The 27081-nt window shown below is 34.6% G+C and overlaps 1 protein-coding gene across 3 annotated transcripts in view; it reads left to right on the top strand.

Annotated features, from left to right (window-relative positions):
- The window catches only part of Cph (BCL11 transcription factor chronophage), a 62509-nt gene extending 38374 nt beyond the window's left edge, over positions 1 to 24135 (top strand). For 2 of the 3 annotated variants that reach the window (XM_036359743.2, XM_070109540.1), the window contains 4 exons: positions 14948 to 15100; positions 15238 to 15426; positions 15489 to 15764; positions 21299 to 24135. In XM_036359743.2, coding sequence (XP_036215636.2) covers positions 14948 to 15100; positions 15238 to 15426; positions 15489 to 15764; positions 21299 to 24003 — 3323 coding nt within the window. In that variant the 3' untranslated portion in view covers positions 24004 to 24135. Of the gene's footprint in view, positions 1 to 4609; positions 4820 to 14947; positions 15101 to 15237; positions 15427 to 15488; positions 15765 to 21298 lie in introns of those variants that run through there. The other variant, XM_014236421.3, reaches the window with a different exon arrangement.
- Positions 24136 to 27081: the final 2946 nt, after the last annotated feature.

Raw genomic sequence — 27081 nt, 5'->3', positions numbered from 1 at the left:
AAAAACCGCTACATAAAAAACATTACACAGAAAAACAATGCTTTATATGGTAAACAAGCAACGAATTTTTCACATAAATGCTTACGTGGAGTGAAACAGTGCCAACGTACGTGGCATGTAGGTGTGTGCGTGCATTATGTTCTAACCCCGACAATGCTGGGTATGGAGATAGTCGGTCGTCAGCCTGCAACCGGATTTCTTATCCTTGCGCAACACTCGGCATTCGTAAATACCCATATGTGTCTGTAACCCATATTGGCCATACCAAAGAATGAATGCTGCTAAGTATCACAAAAATGAAAGGGATAATGAAATGTGCTTTTGTTTGACGGACTTTTGTAGAGACATTAGCAGCATCCTTTTTCGCTCATAGCTCATGTCCACCGTGAGCGTTGTCTTCATGCCCATGCAGGGTTTCCGCTTGTTCGTTATTAATTTAAAATCTTAATAAAAAATCACGGACACATTTTTTACCTCAAGTAAGTGGGAAGTAGATGAACAATCGGTAAGAAGGGAAACGAAAAACGTTACGCGCATGCGCGCATGGTTTCACATTGCAGTTTTTACAAGTCCACATTTAGACTGAGATCCAAAACTAGGGTGTACTCAATGTAAGTTTGTGCGAAGGTGCACCATTGCCACTGAACTAATCTAAATCTATTTACATCATGTAGATATAATGAAGGCACGGCATCAAGCTGCTTGAAATTAAGAAAAACCCGTATATTTACATACTATGTGTTATATACATACTACGTATGTATGTAGGTGGTTTTTAATTTCATATATTTACATATTTAGCGGAAAAAATTGTATATACGAATAAAGACAAAAACGTTATTGCTCCCTTAAGAATCCAAGTGATTGCATTTGAGGTTTAATTTTGAAACTGATTAATACAAATATTTATTAATGGGAAAAATAATGAAATTTTTAATTTGGAATTTTACTCAATATTATCACAATAATAATTTTTTTTTTATACTCTCGCAACCTGTTGCTACAGAGTATAATAGTTTTGTTCACCGAACGGTTGTTTGTATCACCTAAAACTAATCGAGTTAGATATAGGGTTATATATATATAAATGATCAGGATGAAGAGACGAGTTGAAATCCGGGTGACTGTCTGTCCGTCCGTCCGTCTGTCCGTCCGTGCAAGCTCTAACTTGAGTAAAAATTGAGATATCTTTATGAAACTTGGTAGACATGTTTCTTGGTACCGTGAGATGGTTGGTATTGCAGATGGGCGTAATCAGACCACTGCCACGCCCACAAAACGCCATAAATCAAAAACAAATAACTTGCCATAACTAAGCTCCGCAATAAGATACAAGACTGTTATTTGGTACACAGGATCACATTAGGGAGGGGCATCTGCAGTTAAAACTTTTTTTTAAAAAGTGGGCGTGGTCCCGCCTCTAATAGGTTTAATGTGTATACCTCCTAAACCGCTAATGCTATAATAACAAAAATCACCAGAAGCAAATGTTTTTAGCACTTCTATTGACGGTGTGAAAATAGTTGAAATCGGGTGGCAACTCCGCCCACTCCCCATATAACGGTACTGTCAAAAACTACTAAAAGCGCGATAAATCAAGCACTAAACACGCCAGAGACATTAAATCTTCTCTCTGAGATGGTTTAAATTGGCTTTATAGGAACCGCGTTCAAAATTAGTCAGTGGGCGTGGCACAGCCCACTTTTAGGTGAAAACCCATATCTTGAGATCTGCTCAACCGATTTCAACCAAATTTGGTGCATAACGTTCTTTTCATGTTTCTATGTCATAGTGTGAAAATGAGCGAAATCGGACTACAACCACGCTTACTTCCCATGTAACACCATTTTCAATTCCATCTGATTCTTTCACTTTCCACTATGCAAATCAGGTAACAATGATTATATCGGGGTAAAACTTTGCGTGAATAATGCAATTAAAGTATGCCACCTTGCGGCCAAAAATTGTCTAAATCGAACCAAAACTGTTCAAACCCCTAAGTACTAAATATGTGGACCCCAGTGCCTATAGTTGACCTTCTACCGAAAATATCAGTCAATCCACAAAGAAATCTCAAACGAGTATACCATTTGACTTTGCGAGAGTATAAAATGTTCGGTTACATCCGAACTTAGCCCTTCCTTACTTGTTTAATTATGAATACATGCATATGATATGTTTAGAAATATATTATTATTTATGAATTGTTGTGACTTTTAACATATTTGAGATATAAACTATTCTATCTTTTAAGTTGGTACAAACTGGACACAGTATGCTAAATTGTACTAAAATCAGTAGCTTACGAGTTTACCCCGGAAAAAAATGACACGTAATTTTATATATATAGATAAGTAGATATAGTCCGCCCATACTACAAAGAAATTTTTGTAGGGTACATATAATACATACATATGCATATATTTAAAACAAAATAACTCTTGTTTTATTTAAGTAATATAACATATTTTCGAAAGCTTACATTATATATTTCATTTATAGTTTTGCGGAAAATTGTAAGCTTGTGTTTGCATGGAATTCGAGATATATCCTGTTTGAATGTTATTTAACAATTTTATAAGCGTCAAAAAAACTTGAACGCCCTCAGCGCAAATGACTTTACCAACAATACATTGTGGACAACAATTAGGAAGTTTCCTTTTCGCTCTTATCGTCTTTTCATTTTTATACTCTCGCAACCTATTGCTACAGAGTATAATAGTTTTGTTCACCTAACTGTTGTTTGTATAACCTAAAACTAATCGAGTTAGATATAGGGTTATGTATACATAAATGATCAGGATGAAGAGACGAGTTGAAATCAGGGTGACTGTCTGTCCGTCCGTGCAAGCTCTAACTTGAGCAAAAATTGAGATATCTTTATGAAACTTGGTAGACATGTTTCTTGGTACCGGGAGACGGTTGGTATTGCAGATGAGCGTAATCGGACCACTGCCACGCCCACAAAAACGCTATTCATCAAAAACAAATAAATTGCCATAACTAAGCTCCGCAATAAGATAGAAGACTGTTATTTGGTACACAGGATCACATTAGGCACCTGCAGTTAAATTTAATTTTTTTAAGTGGGCGTGGTCCCGCCCCTAATAGGTTTAACGTGCATATCTCCTCAACCGCTAAAGCTATAATAACAAAGATCACTGGAAGCAAATTTTTTAGCACCTCTACCTACAGTGTGAAAATATTTGGAATCGGGTGTCAATTCCGCCCACTCCCATATAACAGTGCTGTTAAAAACTACTAAAAGCGCGATAAATCAAGCACGAAACACGCCAGAGACATTAAATTTTATCTCTTGGATGGTATGAGATAACTTTATAGGAGCTGCGTTCAAAATTAGACAGTGGGCGTGGCACCGCCCAATTTTAGGTGAAAACCCATATCTTTGGATCTGCGGTGTATAACGTTCTTTTTATATTTCTATGTCATAGTGCGAAAATGGGCGAAATCAGACTACAACCACGCCTATTTCCCATATAACCATTTTCAATTCCATCTGATTCCTTCACTTTCCACTATGCATATCAAGCAACAATGATTATATTGGGGTAAAACTTTGCGTGAATAATACGTTTAAAGTATGCCACCTTGTGACCAAAAATTGTCTAAATCGATCCAGAACTGTTCAAGCCCCTAAATACTAAATATGTGGACCCCAGTGCCTATAGTTGACCTTCTACCGAAAATATCAGTCAATCCACAAAGAAATCGAGTATACCATTTGACTTTGCGAGAGTATAAAATGTTCGGTTACATCCGAACTTGCTACGTAAAGTGTGTAAAGTAATGGTTATTAGTCTAGCGAACATCTAAATTTAATATGAGACTAGATAAATACGCGTACGTATGTATACGTCTACATGTACGTGTATATGCAAGAATTTATAAATATTTACTTATGTATGTTCTTATATACAATACATAAGTATATACTCGTAAAATAACTTTTGCAAGCATGTTGGACACGCTCGATATTAACGGTCTTTTTTTGCGCGCTCTCGTTTTCATTGAATGTATCGAATGCAGCGATCTTTTTCAAAAATAAGCACGATTTCTATAGAGACTTTCTCTGTGTTCCCTGGGAATTATCAGTGTCGATATAAAACTCTTTTAAGCAGCACTTCTGACCACTCTTCGCTCATCATCCCTTAATTTGTTGATATGACCGCAACTACACACATGCACAAGTATGTACATATGTACAAATACCTCTATATGGAACTATGCCGGATCATACCATAGAAAAGAGATAGCCAGACTCACTCACCCTAACAAGATTCTTAGTTGGGCTACGACGTTTTTTATTCACTTTTTGTACAATACTCACCCCGATGCAAGAACACAGAATCCCTGTGTGACCGTCAGCAATACTCTCAACTAGGTGAGCATCTGGGGGACTATGCGAGAGTGGACATAGTAACTTACAATCAGTTCACTTGAAGATTCTGCGGAATCAACATGCTCGCGACTTTAGCACAGCTAATAAAATAACTTTGATACTACATAGTTTTCAAATCGGATCGCATAGTGAGCTTTATAAATTGTGACATTAACTTCAACAAAAATTCCTACATTGAATAAATTGTGAAAATAAAGAATTTTCAGAACACTATTTGTAGATACCGCATAGTTTTTCAATTTTCAATCAAAAATAGCGATTTTTAATTTGAAAGAAGCAACGAATAGAAATGTGATATCTTCAAAATTGCAAGGACAATAATAATGAAGAAAGAACAAATCATTCAAGAAGAAAAGATGCTGTCAGTTAGTGAAGATCACGGATTTGGTTCGATGAGTCGTAAGTTTCGTGAAAGCTCTCAAATTTTTACTTATAGAGTGATTTTGTAATTATTAAGAGATAATAAATAACACAAATGTTTACATATACATATGCCTGTATGCATGGGCCACAACTAACACAAATTATTAACAATAGTATAAACCTGAAAATTTCCTATTTAAGGAATAATTAAAACAAATACGGCAAAATAATATCGTTATTGTGATCGCTTGTTTGAAACAAGTGATGTTTAATCAACTGTCATTTCCATACACTAAATAAACTAATTATAAGGTACTTTACAACTTATATGAGCTAAGGCTAAGTCCACTGGGCTTTCTTTTTATTTATGTCCCACAAAACGATAATTGTTAGATCTTATTTAGAAGTCTGTTTAGTTCATATCATTCTAAACAATATACGTATGTATATCCACATTTCTAGTCAAATTATGAAGCAGAACCACTGATATAATAAAATAACTCAATAAAAACTAGAAGAACACCGTACTTATATATTTTAGTCTAGTTGGATCTCAGACAGAAACTTCTAGTTGTTATAACTGGTTTGATGCTAGGCTACAGGTATATCACGAATTTAAAGAATTTGAGGTTAAATTCCAAGGTAACAGACCTGGACATGACTTCAAGCTAAAAATATTTGAGATGTTTCTGTTTAAGTGAAATCATTTTGTATAGTATTTGAAAAATGTAATTTGTTTGTAGTATATATTTTAAACCACAGTTATGTACCTCTGTGTCAAGATTATGAGATAGTAAACAGTTAAGTAGTTAATTGTTTTTCATTGCCAAAGATGGCCACACATAACCGTTACAAATACAGATCTCGCTACATACTTTCTTTAACTCGCCGTGTGTTTATTCATCGCATACGTCTGCATGTATCACCCCTCCAATATTACTTAAAGTTCTTTAGTTTTAAATAATGATACATCTATTTACATATGGTATATTGTATTACCTTACGCCGAAAAGGTCTTGTGCTGGTTTCTTGTCTATGTTTGGGTTTTTTTCATTTCAATAATATTACTGTGCTACAAAACGGACTCGGTGTACGTATGTAAATATATAGACAGACATTCGGCGAATGATACATATCCGGGTGTATGCGCATACATACACATTAAAATATGCGTATATGTATGCTTGCCACGTAAACACCATGCGGGTGTTATCAGTCTGCTTTCACTAGCTCCACGGCCATAAACAAGCAAAGGTGTTTTGCTGCTCCACCTGGCTACGTTCGCGGCCTGACTCGTTGTCGCTACTAAAACCATCCCCCTGCCTGCGCCCTATCTGGGAACATTGTTGTTCCTGCTTTTGTTATAACTGTGGCGCTGATAAGAACAGTTCAGTGTTGTGACTGCGGCCTTTACACACCAGAATAAATAATACGCGACGCAGAGGGGTTTTAAATGTCCCTGCCTCTTATTTTTGTTGCTATTGCTTCTTTCCTTCTCTATTTACACATGCAGTTTTGCTTATTTCCACATAACATTCTATGAATTTACGTAGCTAAATATATCTAAATGTACACATGTACGTAAGTCTATATGCATGTTAATTGTTGTGGGTGTTCTTGTTATTTGTACTATTTTTTATAATGTTAACGCGAGCAACAGTTTTTCGACCGTTTCACCAAACCACATAAATACATGGAGTATACACATAATATGTACATATACCATATATTTCTATAAAAGACCACAAAATAGTAAGTTTTTAAGTACACAATCGCAAATGAGTGCTCACATACTTAGTATGTGCCTGTGAATATGCAACCATATGTGAATGTATATCCATATGTGGCTAAGAATATTTAAATGTGTGTGTGGATGTCCGCATAATGATGATTGCACACGGTTGACACGACTTGCGGCCACCGATGCGATAAGTACGAGCAGAACTAGGCCCATAACGCCTTCAACATTTATCGTTATTCAAACTTAATTTATTTAACATTTTTCCATGAAATGTTGGATATGTTTAAGGTGGTGATAAAACAAAAAATACACACCTATATACATACATAATATCGTTATAAACACGAATAAAGCTGTATTGCCTTTTCAGCAAATATTTGCACAGCATTTTTTACTTTTCGGGTAGACGAATAATCCAAATGTTATATATTGTATATATATATAATCATACAATGAATTTTTTGTGCACATGTTTAAATCGTAATGTATATATCTGCACCATGAGAATATGAACACACATCTTGTAAAATAAAAATGGAGATGGTTTTATAAATATTTTAAGAATTTATATATTAAATTAAAATTTAAAAACTCGGAAATAATCAATTTAAGATCTCTTAGCATATTGCCTCTTAAAATCAAGAAACCCCTACTGACTGATAAAGTTGCACCGCCTGTAAATAAATATTTTATTTAGGCAGGCATACATAGGCATATTTGCATATACAAACATCCATATATACAACCCTATGTACATTATATTTGTTACTTTTCGTAATTCATATGCATACAAACGTAGGTATACATATTTGCAGTCAAATATAATTAATCGATTACATCATATGAAAAGTCACAGAACTTAATTTGTTATTCGTTTATCCAAAACTCTTATATTTGGTGAAATTACTTTAAGAAGCCAAAATATATTCCTCACACTAATAACTATTCGTATTCATCAGATGTCCAATTGTCAGATAATACAATACAAATGTACATTATTCAGAAAAATTGGAATAAATTAAGAGTTTTAGTAGCTTGGTTTCGACTATTTCACCCGGCATATTCACAATTAGTTTTGCTTAGTGTACGCATGGGTAATAAAGCACAGAAACTACTTCGCATCTAATATGTATGTGTGCATTATGCAAATTATCTTCCACAACTAAATGGACTATTTATAAAATTGATTTATAAAAATGGTATGCATGGTTTATTTGCACGGAGCCGTAAAAACGGTAAAATCGCGTATGCGGGAAATATTCTACGATTCATTCGGAACCACTTTCTCTAAAAGAATATTGGTCTAAAACCGGTTTCGAGCCAGCGATTTTTTAGGTGAAGTTTAATTTTTAGGGATTCAGCCACGAACTGCATTGAAGAAAATCGTAGATATTCTAAAAAAAAATATAAAAGATATCAATCACAATTAAAAAAAAAAATTATCAATAATAAAAAAGAACATGTAGAAGAAAATAGAAAGCAATAGAAATTGAATTATAAAAAATTAAAGTGAAATTATAAGAACAACGTGACTTTTAATGCCGATTACCAAAAATAATAAAATTGGAGGATAAAATGAATTTTGAATTTTTATATTTGTTAAACGAATTGATTTTTTTATATGTATCAAACTTTTAAAAACATGAAATACAATTGAAACAACAACCAAAAAGGTATGTTATAATTCATATTAAGTCCAATATCATCTCTTATTGTATTGTATTAACCAAATGCACAAATGCCCTCATTTTCATAGATATCATTCATTATTCATGACCTGGGCCTACAAGCGTCTACATTATTATGAAATAATCACATCTCTTTTAATGAAATCATGAGTAATTTGAATATATATACAACAAATTAACTTATAATCATAGTATTGATACTATAGTAACCCTTCCTATTATAAAATAGTTTCCATTCTTTATGAAGTTTTAATAATCTGACACATTAATACAACCCACCAATCCAGGTATACCAAAATGACATTTTGTTATGTCATTTTCATGTATTGCAATTTAATCCAATCCCGGCACAATGTCGACTCTAAAACTTCTATTAGTTTCCATTTGGAAACCTCTCTGCAAGAAATTGTAACAGTGATCCCAGTTGCAGATGTAGTGGAATTCTTGATGACTATATGTATGGAGTTACTTTATGGATAAGCATTTTAAATACATCTTTGCTTACTCGATAATATGCTACAAAACCAATTTCAAATGTAAAATAGTAATTAAAGGTATTCAAACTATTTTCAGTGTATCAGGAACTTAAAATGGATTTGATGAATGGTTTCTTAAATGCCTTCTTCTAATATTTTGCAACGCGAAGTCATTATTTTACAGAACTCTCACAGCAGCTATGAATATAGCACTCATTTTAGATAGGGAAATTTAAAATTTGGGAAAATAAAATATTTACATATCAAATGTCATTTGCTGCAAACAACTTTTTTGATGTGAAAAGAAAAACCTTCGAAATAATTTAAATCATTCGGTTTGGAAAAACGAAATAACATCAATTTCATTTCATTTCTGGAACATGCCTGATTATAGAAATTTATTCTTCAGTTTTTGATATATCCGAATGAAAGTTAATACATACATAGGTGCGTTTTGACATTCTATTCATCATTTGTCGGAATCGGCCAGATTGCACAACTATATCTCATATCTCCCATACAACCGATTATTCAGTTATTTTATTTTCCGGTTGCCTGCCTTCAAATAAAAAGCTGAGAGCACGTAATTTTGCAGATCTGTTCTCTAATACCTACATACTTAACAATGACAGCGAAAATAAAGGAATTCGAACAACTATAAAATATACCGGTTGGTTAAAAGTGTCTGCGCTCGAAATGAAAAAATACTGTTTTTGGTACGAAATATATTCTTTTATTTAATATAATCCCGTCAATACACTAATTCTAATGATCATCCAATAATTTTATGCCATACGGATGTAAAGCTCCTTCATTCGACAAAAAACGCTTTCCACGAAAGAATTGTTTCAGTTTGCTGAAGAGGTAGTAGCCGTTGGGAGTCAAATCTGGTAAACACGGTGGATGCTAATGCTATTCGTACTTTAATTCGTTGAAATTGTCATTGTTAAAACAGCTTTGTGAGCAGGTGTATTGTCGTGATGAAAAATAATTTTTTTGTGTTGCAAGCCAGGTCTTCTCCCACAAATTTTTTCATCAAGCTTTTCCAAAAGGCTGCAATTATATTCAGAGTTGATTGTTTAACCTTTCTGCAGATAATCAATTAACAAAATTCCTTTTGCATCCTAAAAAATTGATGTCATAGCTTTTTTTTGCTGATCGTTGTGATTTCAGATGCTTTGGAGCTGAACATAATTTGCTTTCGATCCAGTTTTTATTGAATTGTTAATGTGCGGCACTAACTTTCCAAACAGCTTTTTCATATGTAATTCTACATGTAAAATATGAAGTAATCCTTGGTCTGAGATGCCTATGACATTAGCAATTTCACGCTTAGTCAAACTTGGATCTTTACTAACAATGTTATGAACTTTTTCAATGATTTCTGGTGTGGTTGCGGTTTTTGGTCGTCCTTCACGTGGATCGTCTTCAAGCCTAGTATGACCATGTTTAAATTAATAGATTCATTCAACGGTGCGTTTTCAAGGTGAGGACTCCTTATACATTTCAAACAATTGTACATAAATTTCCTTTGCTTTTAAACCTTTCAAAACAAAGAGTTTAGTCACTGTGTGATATTTAATTTTTTCCATATTAAAAAAATAAGTTGACACGTCAACTTCAAATGGCTTGTAAACAAAGAATTAATTGACATAATGATTTGTAACATTGCATGTGTTCTCAAGGGAGATGTACCAACTTGAGAAAAAAAATTGGAAATAGCACTACTAGGCTATTTCTTGGTGAGACTTGCATATCCGCTGTATGGAAATCGGTTTTAGACCCGTAGTCCCTTAAGCAAAGTTGTTGATCGACCCGCTTTAATATATGTAAGTACTTATACATATGTATGTATATATACATATTATTCAACATTAAGTTGTAGATATATCCTTCGAGAGACAAGGCATTTTCAGGGCATATGTAGCCACTGACACAGCTGCGCTAGGACGCGAACCAGAACGAGAATAGGTTGATGGAGATCGAACTTACTTCACCAGCGTATCTGGGGCAACTGCTGTCTAGGATAGATGGACCTCTCACCCCCTCCCGACTCAGATGGACATGCGCGCACCGCCTAGATGGTTGAAAGTGTCATATATGACACGGCCTTGTCTCTCGAAGGATATATATATTAAGTACTTATATATATGTATGTATATATATATATATTACAACACCAAGTTGTAGATACATAGGTATGTATGGGTCTAAACTGGTGTGGTTGCGATTTTTAAATGAAAAAATCAATAACTTTGAATCGACAAACAAAAATACAGATAACGCAAGTTAGTCCGTTTTGGACGACATTTTTTAAACAAAAATTTGATGTTTCGGATCCTATAGCGATAAAATTTTCAATAGTAATGCAAACCGGGACATACCTATGTATATCCTCTGTTTAAAAATTGCAGGTCCTAGCTTGATGTTCTAATTGGCGGAGAATTGAACATACATGTGTAGGTATCTGCAAACACATACATGAATTTAGTAGACCGAGTACGTATGATATTATATATCCTTCATACAATCATACCAGTATATTCTGAAATCCTTTTTCAAACAATGAGGTTGGTCTGGCCTGCCCAAAAGAAAATAATCTCATCAAAGTGAAGGTATTAGGAGGTAATTTTTGCAACATATGAATGCCAATAAAAGGATATGCATACACCCTCTAAATGGAAAAATCCCTATTTATTGTATTAGACCACTCATCAAATGATGCGTTAAAAGCTATAAGTTACGCGCCACTTGGAAAGCATTGATCAAACACAATACACGGCGATGATTCAGCTTACAGTCTTCGTACAATAGCAATAATCAATGTTGTCATAATCACAGTTAATATCGGGCGTTAAAATCAGTGTGACGAATCTTTGGCGTATTTCATGCTGGATAGAGGACACAGTTGAAATAGAAAGGGTTAAACAAAGTGTGAAAGCAAGAGTCCGCATGTAATGCGGGTCAAAGATTATACAATGAGTCAATTCCTTTTTCCAATGGCACACTTTACTTAGATAAGTCCCGCAGTTGCTGCTTTACTTATACATCGATTGCCACACAAACTCAATTCATGCATGCAAATTGCATTGCATTTTGTACATATATGTTTGAAATGGCTATGTGAATATATACTATGTTATATATTTGGTTCATATTGGTTGTCATCATTCGCCATAAGTTGGTGACAACTTTCAGCACCCTCACGAAATTCTATTGAATCATGCTAAATGAACATGCACATAGCGCCGCCATACTACGCACTCACGTTATGTCAATTTTTAGTAAGGATTTTAGGCAGCGGCTTATTTTATTGAAGACAACAGATGCCATCAGCCCGTCAGTCATCAGCTGCTGTTCCACTGTTTATAATCTGGCGATAAACCAACCCATTGCCCCGAGCTCACGCAGCAAACGCAATATTGAGCCAATATTTACAACTGACTATGACACATCTTCGCCCTTCTTGCCGCTCCTCCTGCCGTTCAACCACACAAACTAACACGATTTATCACATAAATAAATATAAACAAATTGGATAGTTGTGGGTGTAAACCTTCTACCTGCTAGCTTCCGTAATCCACAACATTTGTCTACAATACAAACATGCAACCATGTGCCACTAAGCACACAATATATACATATATAATATAAATATAGGTGTATTGGCGCGTACTTGTATGGTAGGTAATTCATTATATGTATTAGTATCGGCAGTAGAATTACCTGTGCATTGGTATGTATGTATAAACGTTCTTACTGACTTAAGGTAGTAATTTTGGTGCCACAAAGAAATACCAGCACATGGAAATTTTACTACCACCAATAGATTGAACCAACCAACCAATCATAGAAAGTTAGGATACTTCGGTTTATTTGAATCCAAAACAAAACAGGCATACGCACCAACTCATTCCAAGGTACCTTACATCCTTTCTACAGCCAGTTTTGTACAAACGTATAAAATTGGAAACTATTGACCAATGGGCGTTACATTTCATGTGCATATATGGTATACAACGGCATGGATGCAGATTTATGTACTTGTGTGGGCGTACAAACACAGTAAAAAATTAAAGTCGTTAGTATACAAAATTCATGTTTTCATAATAATAATAGCTTTTTAGTCACACAATAAAGAAGATACTGTGAGACTAGACAACCCCTCCACTTTTAATTTGTGATTGCACAAATTGACTTGCAATATGTAGTACTTTTCTATTGATTAATATTGTAATCATAGTGACTTCAATGTAACTACAATTTTCCGCTTTAATCTGAGTCAATAATGTTTTGAGCTAATAAAAAATAAGGAAAACATATTTTTGTTCTTTCACATATTATCGTCACCGCCCTTGTCGTTATTGTTGTTTTACCCAATTTAGTCAATCAATCGTTAACCAACGGGCAGGAACATTCGGAATAATATTTTCCTTCATATCAATGACCTTTTTTTATCACCCTCGGCAATAAAGAATAGGGAACAGAAAGCACGCTCGCCACCCTCCCACAAGTGTCAGTAACTCATAACATATCATTAGAAATATACGGAATGTGTAAATATGAATGCTTGTTTGGAAGAAGTGTTAATATAAACGTGTGTGATGCAATTGATTTCTTGACATCCTTACCGGAATCGATTTTGTTATTACTTTATCAGCCAATGAAACCCAATCAGTCAACGGAACTCCGTAGCCAACTTCATAAATAATTAAGTGTTCATCAACACACCATACATATCGTAATTGACAAGTTAGCATTATCTCTTCGAAAATGGGCTTTCGTTCAAGTGCGTATTAGTGTATGGAATACAACTGCACTTTTAAAGCAATGCGCTGTCCTGAATCGACTATGTTTAACACCCTGACTCGTAGTTTTTGTTTTGTTTGTATGACAAATGAATGGACAATCCCGTGGTCACAGAATACAGACCGAGGCAAACATATTGTCCCATTCTTGCGATACACTCATGCTTACATATGTTCAATATACGTACTCAGATATACATACCATAATACTAGTATAGTATTTTGCCAAATGGATATTTTTTACGAGACGATAACAGCGTGCAGCCTGCAGCTAAATGAAATAGAAGTAACCCCTACGTTGGGTTTTGTAGCTTGTGGAAATTGAAACCTTTAATAAATACCTCATTGTAGCATGTGTCAAAACGCTCGCATTTACTTGAGCGAGAAACAACATCTAATAACTAAACCATCTCGCCTGTATTTTTTATTTAATATGAAATGGCTAGATAATCTATGCTTCAACTCAAAAACAAATATTTGTCAATATCGAAAAGCCGTTTTAGCAGCAAATAAAAGAAGTTTTAAGAAATGACTACGCTATATGTTTTTAGTGAATAATTAAGAGGTCTATATCAAAATGAATGATAATTGCAAAACTGTACAACATAATATGGGCATACATACATACATCTGGATAGACTTAGCTAAAACTTAAATACTAAGAGTGAATAGTTCTATAATTTAGAATAATGTTGCGGATTAAAGTAGCCTCATCCGAGCATATACTAAAATAAAAATACTAATTAATCGTAGCCACCACTGCTGCAATCACGCATATAGTTTTACATCTAACAAACGGAGAAAAAAATATTCAAACATACTTGCTTATATTTGCAAATGTATTAACATCCCCATATATGTATGGCATTTTATCACCCATATGAACATATGTATGTATCTACCAATTTACCTACTTAGCATTTTGCTTATTAAGAATGGGTGGAAGTCATCCTACGAGAGATCGTGCACGTTTTTGGCAAATTAATTGTTTGAGATCTTATGAATTTATTACCATGCGAGATATCCAATCCCTGGTACTCGCATCGCTTTGAACTCATACATATGTATCTACGAATGGGCGCGTACAAATTATTTCCGAACAGTAAGGGGGTGAGTTCGTGAATAATAAATTTTTGCAAGTCTTAACTAAGTTACTTCTGCGACTATTCCTCCTTTAAACCCTATATAAGCTTTTATTATACCTAAGATACGCATCTAAGGCTATTACTTGCAAGCCTAACGAATATTTTGCTTAGTCGCCGGATGTTTTGTTACTCTCTACATATTTAGCCCATTCATCTGCTTACGAAGAGCAAATCAGGACACATTTTATTGGCATTGGCGAATTTCCATGTCATTACTTACATACTAGTAATTAACTCATTCACGTATTACGTCGCCCATATAGATTAATTGAAATAAAACGTTGATACACATTTTTTTTCTTATAGACTCAGATGCCATGGAAACAGACCCGTCGGCACAGGATATGCTTACGTGTGGATCCTGCCAAAAGACTTTTGCTCTTTCTGATATAGTTAAATTTATTCAACATAAAGTGCTGCAATGCAATAAAGAGAACTATGGACAGTGCTCGACTCAGGGTATGTAATACATAATCTACCAATATAAAGTAACATAATATAAAATAATACAGTATGTACAGTAGTACAATCAGCACATATTAATGTTTATGAAAGTTATGTAATAAAGAAATTTAATTTTGTATCTTTTTGGTTAGCTTCTTCGACCGATAGGGATACGGATGATGGCCGACCTTTAAGCTTAGTCAACAGAAGACCCTCGATATCGGCGCCAATAATTAGTCGAAAAACATCTAGGTCTGGATCACGAATACATACACCGCCTCCAAGCCCTGCGGACCTTTTAGCTGATGGCGCGTGCAGTACGCCTAAGCGCTTAGTGGACGGTAAGTTAAAAGATTTTCATCAACACTAAATTTAGATTTATTCCCCTGCTATTCATTACCAGAAAATGATAACACAGCGCCCAGAAATGAAGGATCGGTAGAGAAGAGCGCATCCTTGGAAATCGCAAACAATAACTTAACCGAATCGTATGTAGCAGGTGATTCAGAAAAAGCAAATACTATTACGATAAAGCAGGAACAAGAGCAATGTGCTGAAGTAAGCATAAATATTGCATTGCATGCAAATGATTACAACCAGGACAATAACGATGGGCAGCCGTTGCCTAAACGCCCTAAAATAGAAGTGGTTGACTCAGAGTCCAACACATTACACACAGGTAAGTAAGCTTAACGCTACCATCCGAAATTATATGTAAAAATGTGTATATATGCACATAATTTAATTACAATTATCCAGCTAAAATAATGCAATCGGTTATGCCACAATCACTTTGGCATATAAGAGAGAGAGAGAGAGGTAGGGAAAGCATATCAGAATTTAATAGTTAAAATTTTTCTGTTCGAACTGGCATCCACTAGACAATAGCATATTCAGCGATTGACTGACAGCGCAATGTATAATTTAGAAAGAATTCCTGACAAAAATGTTTTTGATGTTAAAGATTTATTTGAAATGTCAGCGCAAGAAAAAAGCCATATTCATGTAATATGTCAACCGTAAAACAATAGCCACACATACGAACAAATGCATAGAGGTATGTATGTAGATATAAAAGCACTTCACTCTTGACCTTCGGTTTTCACCCCTCAAAAATGCAGTCAGCATCGAGATCCTGCCAAATAAAAACAGGTAAGCCTGACATCAAAAGCTAATCTGAACTTTTAGGTATGAGTTCAAAACAGATAAGAATTATCTGTAATGGTTATGCCCTCATTGATGACAAAGGGCAGAATTTCGTGGCTTTACTACACGCATTTATGTGTATATGCTTTTATTTGTACTTCTCAATTTGAGTAACCTTTTTCTTTAATTAGTTTTATCTTCGTTTATACAAAGTACAAAAACTTAATTTTTATTCAATATACATACAAATATGCATCAAAATGAATCAGTATGTTTGTAATATATTTATTAATGATTAAAAGTTTATAATACATTGAAGAACATCAGAGTGGAAGCAAGTCAGTTGTTTATTTCAAATATCATTTTATTTTACTTAATGTAACTATTTGAACTTCCTTAGTCATTTCTAGCTGACCCGCGCAATATAGTAGTGGTCAAATCTTTAAACATTTTATTCTCATAATTTAAATTCACAATTGTACACGCATAAACAATTACATAATAAAAGTGGATCCTTTAAGACTTGTTTATTAACAATAGAAGCCAAATTGTTCAAGCGATTCAACAATCTCAATCGTCAAGAAATAAATACATACATATAAGGGTACATACATTGTATTTTCGGGCAATTGGAGTCAAAAGAGCTTATTGCTTACACAAATTGTACAAACATGTGTAAATCAAAAGCCACACATGTTAGCCCTAGCCCTGCCACAGAGTGAATGTGGGTAATTGTACGTGAAAGCATGACGAGTACGCACTGCCGGCCAAAAACAATTTCTGCTTTGTACAAAACACTTGCATATGCATTTACAATGACTTGGTCTTGAGTTTGAGACGAAAGTACAATAGAAGTTCCTTTGTTTTTCCTTACGAAGGACATACTGTTATATTAAAAAGTGGGAAAAGAGTAAGTGTTACTCTTGTTGCTTAAGAATATAAGCAGTCCTAGAGGACCCAAAGATTTTGCTCACAATATGGAGTTGTAAATTTTTGCATTGTTAACCCTCAGTATTCCATTTTTTATATAAGCTGTCTGCAACTTTGCGATGAAACCTTATTACAAGTATTTTATTGCGATGTGTTTTGCAGAAAAAAATATAACTGTGAATATGAATTTAAACCTATCTGAAAATTATAAAACATATCAATATATATCTAATGTCCCCGACGGCGAAAGAAGTTTTCCACTTTGCACATTAAATGTTGCATAATTTCCAAATTTAAAACTATTATGATTCATTAAGTATGTATTATTATCGTTTAGCTATTGTTATCACAATAATATTTTACCAGATGTCAGTTAAAAATGAATTATGCAGGGATGAGCATTTTGCACTATTTATATTTTTAAATATTCATTCCATCCCATTGACATACAATTTTTCATAGAGAGAAATCCAAACAAAATTTCTGCAGTTTTTATTATAAATTTGAAATTATTCAATATTAACTTGAAGTATCAAATGCAATGAACCATAAATCGACATTGAAATAAAAAACAATGAGCTGTGTCCATAAAACATGACGAAATGTTGAATTCGAACCATGCTAAATGATAATGTCCCAAAATTGTAAGCTAAAAAAGCAGTTCATAACCCGTTGATGAAGAGATAAAAGAGCAACAGCACATTTAATCACTGAGTCAAATTTTTTATTAGTATTAGATACTAGTAATATTTGTACGGGTTGAAGTTAATGGAAACATTATTTAGTATTTTTATTGTAGTGAAGAGATTATTACACTAGGTATTTTCATGTTTATTATTATCTGCATGTAGATCCATTTGTTTATATTCTGTCCATTATAAGATCGATAGAATACACAATGAATATGCAATACTCACATCGCTAACAAGAGATATATGAAGCACATATGAAAAATTCGACTAACCCAGTATGTGTCGTGCGCATGCATGTATTTATATACTTACGTATATATATACATATGTTCTATAGTACCAACAACAGGCTTAGCAACATAAGGCACCATAAACAATTATCGCATCATGTGGGGGTATAACCCATTCACCAGTTTTTATTCGATTTGCTCGTTGTTCTGCACTGTTATCAAAACTGCAGGCGGTCGGTTGGTCTGTCAATTTGGCATTTCCGTTGCTACTTGCTCTTGAGATGCTTACAATTGAACCGCAGTGACCCCGCTGTTATTGGAATATGGATTAAAGGAGGTAGTTAAGGATATTTTTGTACCATGCATATTCGAAGCCAAATAAGTAAAATTTTGCGATTGTTTTATATTGATAATATACACACGTGTGTATATGACCGGAGAGTATAATAAAACTGTTGACAATTTTTGACAATGCAAAACTAACAAAGAAAACATTATTTTAAAAAAATATTAAAAAGAAAGAGAAAGTTGCGACCATTAATTGTTCGATATTATTATTAAATTAATTTAAAGTACATATATTTATGACGTTCAAACCTAACAAAAATCATTCCAGCATCTTCTATATATGTACATACAGCATCTTCTATACCTATTTCTGTATTACACATCTCACATTTCACATTTTCATTTATTCAGTTGTTATTGCAATAATTTTATTAAACAAAATTATAATCCAGTACAAAAAGTTATTTTTGATGTGTTTAATATGCACCTACATACATACATACTAAATACATACATTTGTGTTTTCATATGAAATATTCAGTTTGAAACCGTATTAACTGATATTTATTCATAGGAATAATGTAGGCGCGTGACACGCTCGCGACTGACAACATACTCAACAATGACTTCGAAGTATAAACAAAAACACGCAAATAAGGGCATACTCAACCACATTAATCTATTTGATAGAAACTTCACCTTTTTCTATATATATTTCCATTTTCGACGAATATGTCGACCTTTTCAAACACTCTTTTTCTTGTAATTTATGCAAAATAAAAAGTGGAAGTGAAGGATTCCCTATAAAAATGAATTTATGTATGTACATTAACATATACACTTAAATGTACATGTGTATATCCAGAAAGGATTCATGCAACCCTTTTTAATTATTGGCGCGGCTGCCGCTCACACTTGTGCAACGACACCTAAACATACTACATACATAAATACCTACCACGAACAGTGTGCGCTCGTATGAACTAGTGCACATTCCCTTCATCATGACATGCGCTCGTTACATTCGATACTCGCGCGATTATGTTTTAGCTGCGATCCGCAGCAATTGTCATCGCTGCAGCCTCATTTGCATTCTGCTACTGCTGTCACTTAAACATACATACGTCTTTTCGTCCATATGTGCATACACTCGAGCCCTAATAAAAGGGGTTTCTGTTAATAAACTAAAGTTACCCGTGTAGGGTACAGAGGGGCTTCGGGTTTATACCATCATCTCCGGAGATCATGTAACACATTTTTCACCTTTGACATTGTTTATTCATATGATAGCGAAGAATGCCAGAGGATGTCATCTGTAAGAGGAAAAGGAATATTGCCACATTTATGCAAAGGATGCACACATAATTCAAAATATACGTGTAGTACTCTCGCAAACGATGAATGTGATACTTACTATAAACCATTCGAGATGAAAGTATGCATTATTTATACGAATACCTATATGAAACCGCTATTCCCCTTCATGCTTTAGCTATTAGCTAGGAAGTGAATTTTTCACGTGCTTTTGTTTGAATAAAAGTGCTGCGAACAGTTTTATTCCGAAAGGTGATTGGAGATCAATAATTGCTGGGTATGGTCAGTGGCTTTTCGTCGAATTGTCGTTGAGTTATCTGTATGCACAGACCACAAGCGGCTTGACATTTTTTCTTATTATTTCACTATCAGTATAAATGGATAATTTACTTTTTATGTAGCTACACGCATTCTTCAATGGTAGTAGTGCTTCATAGGGATGCTACATAACACTGTAACAAAAAAAACCACAACCGCAAGCACATGTACTAAATAGATTCCGCACAGAGGTGATTTAGCTTAAGACCAAGGGTGAAAATTTTGTGGCATCGCAAATGTGTTACACATGTGAAATTGTCCATTTAATTTTAAACTTCTCCACAGAAGTTTCCTACGGCTGTTATTTCTTACGGAAAACCTTACAGGATGGATTTCCTTCGCCTTTGACATTATACAGTTGAATTTACAATTATTCATTTTTAAGGAACATCTGGCACTGTCATCACCGTTGTGAATTTTAAAAGCATCGATATTACAAAACACATATACACATATTGTCTTGTATTGGTCTTCAGATGAATGTGTGTTGACAATGGATGATGTACACTTGCAAACCAATGGATACCGCAATGTGTCGCACTGATATACCGAAAAAATGCCTCTCGACACACATACACACGCTTCCACAACCACATACACCTATTATGTCTACATACGTGCTTGAGGATATGGCTAACCCATAAAAAGTGAAATAAAAAATTGGAGCAGCCGCAACTAACTGCGGAAAATGTTTTACAAACCGCTCGATTCATCCACTACTTTGTGGTTCGATAACACATTGTACTCTCCTTTGCTAAGAATATATACACATAGTACGTATCTAGATAAGAGGAGTGGATGACATCCGATGAAAAAATACGAGTATCCGATACGTAACATTCGTAATTGGTGATCATTTGTATGCAACAAGCGAGCCACTCTTCTTTGTATGTATTAGAACCGTTGTTTGATAAAAAGTACGGGAGGCTGGCCGCAACTACATACCTAAAACCTCGTTTGCATTTAATATATACTAACAATGCATATATTCACTATGTGCTTACTTATTTCTAATGAATGGTAGGGAAAAACAGAATTTAGAAAATATTGTTTGCAGATATAGATTGCGAAATAAAGCTTATTAGATATAGATGTAAAAGTATGTTGCAATTTCATAACCAAGTTTTAAATACTCTCGTCATGATTAACTACTTTTAGAAAAAATCTTTCCTTCTTTTAATGTAATTTATAATGCTTCAGAAACAGGGTTTTTACTTAAAACCTACACAGTCAGTCTACATATGTAATAAAAAACTCATTGTATTATTTAAAATCTTTTTACTTTGTCTTTTCAGAACCCAGCAATTATACATGTTCCACATGCAAGACTCGTTTCACATCTGCTTGGCGATTAATTCAGCATGTGCAATATTCGCATGACGTTAAGATATATGTAGAACTTCCCACCTCTCTATCTCCCCATTCCGATTCAGTGTCGGATCCTGCGTTGTCAAATTTGCCTTTATCAGCATCTGTGCCTGTATCGGCACCAACAATAATATCAGCGATATCAACTGCACAGCCTTTATCGACTTTACCCTCCGCCACTTCTTCTTTATATCCGCCCGTCAGTCATCAATCACACAAAACTGATAACTCGAGTACAAACTGCAACATTAGTAGCAATAGCAGCGGTAGTGGAACTAACAACGCCTCTACCGGCATACCAGCCCCTACTTGTAGTGGTCATTCAAATGCTGTCCAACAGCAACATCAGCAAATCCAGCAACAGCTTCAACAACATCGAGCAGCAGTTGCTGCTGCTGCAGCAGTTGAACAACATAAGCAACAGCAACAAAGCAATCTTACAACAGCAATGCAGAATGCGCAAAATTTAGCTGCCGCTGCAGCTGCGGGCATTCGGCATCATACGCTGTTGCCACCACCTGACATGCACGCAAATCCATTTAATTTGCTGCGGATGCCTTTACCACCTTCATTGGCACAAAACCCTGCAGTTCCTACTGTCACACCTCTATTTTCGCGACCCCATCCCGACCATTACAGAATGGAACAACTTGTGTCGGAGCAGTTTAGACATCATGGTTTAAATTTAGCAGCAGCTGCTGTAGCGGCAGCAAGTTCACTCTCCACGCCACACTCTGGAGTTTCTCAATTCAGTCAGGGTACTAATGCATCTTCGAGCAACTCTATGGAATCACGACCTCCTTCAAACAGTAATAACCACCGTGGCTCAGGGCCGTCCACACCACTACCACCTCCACCAATAATTATTCCACAACAGAACACCGCTAATCAGGTGGGGTCCCAGACTGGTATAAATCTTGAGCCTCAGATGGATTTTTACTCGCAGCGATTGCGTCAGCTTGCAGGAACAACAAGTCCTGGGGCTGGAAATATTGTTAACTCGAGCTCGCCGAGTCCACGACAAAAGCAATCGCCTCATTTTGCGAGCCCATCACCATCCCAACTACCTCCTACTCCTGTGACAAACAATACGAGACCACATTCACTAACTCCTCCACAAAACAGTGATTCTCTGAAGCAGGAAATCGAAAACATCAATTCTACTCCTCGATCAGCTTCTACACCGCCTTCAAAGCCCAGCCAAGAGAATGCTGCTGTGTTTGCATGCCCGTATTGTGAAAAGAAATTTAGATTTGAAAATAACTTAATAATTCATCAGAGAATACACACCGGAGAAAAGCCATACAAATGCACAGCCTGCGAATTTGAATGTTCTCATATCAATAAACTGATGAAGCATATGAGAATTCATCGCGGCCCAGAAGATAGCGCAAGTAATGCAGGCTCTATAGATTCCAACGATGCTGGTGATTCAGAAGCTGATGCCGATGCTGACGGAGAGGCTGAAGGTGAAGGAGATGCGGAAATCGATGGGGAGGAGGAGAACATTGACGACGACGGGTTGGAAGATGACGAGGAGGACGATGTCGAAGATGGAGAAGATATTGATTATGAAGCGGAAGACCTAAGCGTTAGTAATAGGATCGATATACAGAGTGAAAGCCCAAAGACTAGAAGTACTCGTCCTACATCGCTGGTAGGAGAACTAATGGACAAATTTGGTTTGTCAAATATAGCACAATACTCTGAAGCTTACAAGCAAGCGTTGCAAGAATCTGGAAAATTCAAATATTTAACAAATAAGGATAGAGACAATAACAACTCAAGTAATTCAGCAATATCGCACGTATCCGATAAATTGAATGGCTTCCCAACGGCATTACGCCTGCGAGATGAGCTCTCGAAGAACATGTTTCAGCAATCACCTCAATCTGATGGCCAGAATCAAGTACCGCTATTTAATCCATTTCAAAACCCATTCGAACTATCTAAACGAGTTAAAATGGATGGGAATGACTGGTGGAATATGTCAGCTTTGCATCGGAATGATTCGATTTTCGAGAATCTTAAAATTAAACCATTGGGTCTTGGTACTGCTAACTCGATGCTCCACAATCAAATGTTAAAAAAAGATAATCGACAACGTAATGACACTTGTGAATTCTGTGGTAAAGTTTTTAAAAACTGCTCCAACCTCACCGTTCACCGTCGAAGTCATACGGGAGAAAAACCCTACAAGTGTGAATTGTGTTCCTATGCCTGTGCGCAAAGTTCAAAATTAACACGCCACATGAAAACGCACGGACGCACTGGTAAAGACGTTTATCGTTGTCGTTTCTGTGATATGCCTTTTAGTGTGCCGTCAACACTAGAAAAGCATATGCGCAAATGTGTTGTCAACCAAGGTAAAGCAGCAGCAGCTGCAGCAAACGCTGCCAACGCTGTGGCAGCAGCACAAGCGGCAGCGGCGGCTCAACATCTTCAATCACAATTACCAGCGCAATTATCACCTGCAAACTCACTCTCATCCTTTCCATCACAATATGTTGGCATCACTGGCAGCAACACTGGCAACAATATCTCACTGCCTGGTAGCATTAGTGGCGATAACGATACCAATCTGCCCACAAATCTACCAACACACCACATCTCATTAAAGGAAGAGGCATGACTTTTTCCACCTTGGATTAGAAACACAAGTAGCGGTCCGGATAACTCTATGAACTATAGTTTACATCACCAGCACATACCATCTCGGTTATTACCACCCCTGCCACCAACACAGCAGCATCAACATCTTCCATTCGATTCCCGCCTTCACCCCTATCATACGCAACATGCCATGCCCCCAAACAGCCAGTCTCATCAGTTAACGACGGCAAATCGTATGATGTCCCGCATTTTCTAAAGAGTCTTCAATTGCTTCGATTTCCTTTACATCGAAGCGGCACTGAACTTTTTTGCTTTACGACCACATAGAGTTTTTTCTGAGATACAACCAGAGGCATTCGATACCAAAGCAATAATCTAAATATATGTATATAAATTAAGTATGCAATAAGTCTTTCACATATTTTCATACATACATTCGCTCATATGATCATGCCTAATGCTTACATATGGTATGTATATGGATGTTATCCATTGATTTTTTTGGCCTTACTTGCCTTATCGACTTACTTACATTTAATTTAATTAATATGTGAAATACATTGAAATTATAATAGTTTCTTTTTCCCCAGTGTAAATTTTTTTTCATGCCCAGTGACTTGTACACATTTTTTCCACATGTACATAAATGTATATTTAAAACTAAAAAGAAAATTAAGTAATAAGTTATATTAAAACTATGGCATTTTCTGTTTTTGTTTTTAGAATAATCTACGCAACCTTATACTACCCGAACTATAAAAATTCTTACTTGAAGTTGAATAGATTTTAACAAATTGTGTACTTGTTAATATTTTATTGTGAATTATTAGAAAATATAAATGTATATGAATTTTAAAAATATATAGCACTAAATACAATATGTTCGACTATGAGTTTTCTGTTTTTGATGTCATGAACAATACAAAGCAAATGAAAGACAATGTTCTATAAGTATATCCAAGACTGAAATAATTGCGTGAATATTATAATTTAATAATTTCTTTTCATTATGTGTACAAGTAAGCTCGCCTAAAAATTCGTGTTAAGAAATTACAACTACAAGTATGTACGAATGTATGGTATGTAGCGAATAAGTGACACAATTTTTTTTATATATTTTTATAAAAATTTGTTTTAATCTGCTGATATAATGTTAATTGTTTTATAACCTTTTCCGTTGAAAATTTTTGTTATTGTCGATGATAACACTAGCGGTGTTCTAAATATTGCTTCCGAGCAGATGGTAACATTTTGTGCGCTAATGCTCAGTGGCAAGTTTTTATGGACGAAAGGGATGGATTGAAATCAGCGGTGAATACCACTGTGCTCAATACGCATATGTTCGTGCTTCACCGTTGTTTTAAATGCATCCGAAAATGTTGAAATTGTAACGATTTATATACTTTAAAATGTAGTTCTCTAAATATGTTTCAAGTAATCACTTTTATATTTAATTCTTTTAAATTAATTAGCTAAAGATATTAATTTTAAAACTGATTTCTTGTTCTATCATTTCATAAATAGCCTTTGTTTATGAAAAGCAACATATTTAGATACCACAATATTAATTGAGATCCAGCCCGATTTTTATACTATAATATCCTTCCCAATTCAGATCAGGCATTAAGAAAAAAAAAATTAATTAAATGTTATGTTCTTTTATAGTAATTATAATAAATACGAGTGTTTGTTGCGCGCAAGGGTGTTCATAATATCATATAAAGTATTTATAAAAAAGTAACTTATGCATGTGTCTGTATATGAGTGTATGTGTGCATGTTGAAAAAAGTGCGCACATTTTAGCTAATTATCAATGTCAAATATTTAATACATAATACGATTATGATTTAAAGAAAGTATATTTTATATTTTGCATTAAAAATTATTTCTATTTAATAAATAATAAAACCAAAATAAAAAACTATATAATTTTTACTTATAAATCAATGAGCAAAACAAAAAAAAAAAAAATTAAATCACAATAAACAATTGTATACAGATGAACGTTTATATATAAAAATTAATGTAAATATAATATTTCAAATATTTTATATGTGTGTGCAAGGATAAGTTATAGAATTATGTAACGCAGATTGTAAGTTAAAATGAAAATAAAGGTAAAATTGGTAAGATCAAACTTCTACAAACTACTTATATACATTGTGTTCATTCATCCGGTGTTATAATTGATCGAAATAGAGATCGATTTAGACCAGGGTAGATAATTCTTGAAAACAAAAAAAAAATCATAGTAGGACCCAACGTTCTTCAAAATTCTTTATTGTTGTTTTGCGCAGAAGAGAATAAAATTAAATACTAACACTATATACACGTAGATATGTTGAACATTTTTTAACATTTAATGAGGAATTGTTCACAGAGCATTGGACATTTATGAGCTCTTTTACTATCATTTTCGGTTTGAGCAACCCAAAATTAGCTAGAAACAGCTTCTAACATCACAGTCGCAAAGTGGCTGTAAACTAGTGTAGTTAGTGCATTTGACATGATTCTGCTTTCATTTTAAGCTACATACGTTTATTAATTCTAATTTGTTCGGGTTTCTATTAAGTTAAGTTAATAAAATTTTTAGAAGTCAAAAAAATGGAAAAAAAATAATTATCCATGCGGATGGATTGATCATGTGAGAACACTCTGTGCCTATATAAAATTCTGTTCCCAGTAGGACTTACAGGGTGGTGTAATTGTGCCTTCGTTAGATATTGGAATTCTCTGCTATAATGAACGGCGATCTTCGGAACGCCTAAAAGTATGCTATAATTGTATTATAAGCTATAAATATTATATTCAGAGAATGTTAATAAATAGAGAAGGCGCAAATTATAAAAAATACTAATTTGAGATTTTTACAAGAGGGAACATTGAAAAATACAACTTCGACTCGTTTGAAAACCACCACGCAAGGATCGAAACGTGAAAAAGGCTATAATAAATAGACACAAAGAATATTCTTAAATGAAATATGCGCATGCTGATTTACATTTGCATATTACCAAAAAATTATAATTTTTGTAATTTAAAATAATCCCTGTTATTATGAATACACCCGGATAATGTTAATGACTAGAGACAGAGA

This window comes from Bactrocera oleae, chromosome 5 (genome assembly GCF_042242935.1).
Source record: "Bactrocera oleae isolate idBacOlea1 chromosome 5, idBacOlea1, whole genome shotgun sequence".
NCBI classification, from domain to species: domain Eukaryota; kingdom Metazoa; phylum Arthropoda; class Insecta; order Diptera; family Tephritidae; genus Bactrocera; species Bactrocera oleae.
Note: the sequence above shows the minus strand (reverse complement) of the source record. Positions and strands in the feature narration are given on the sequence as shown.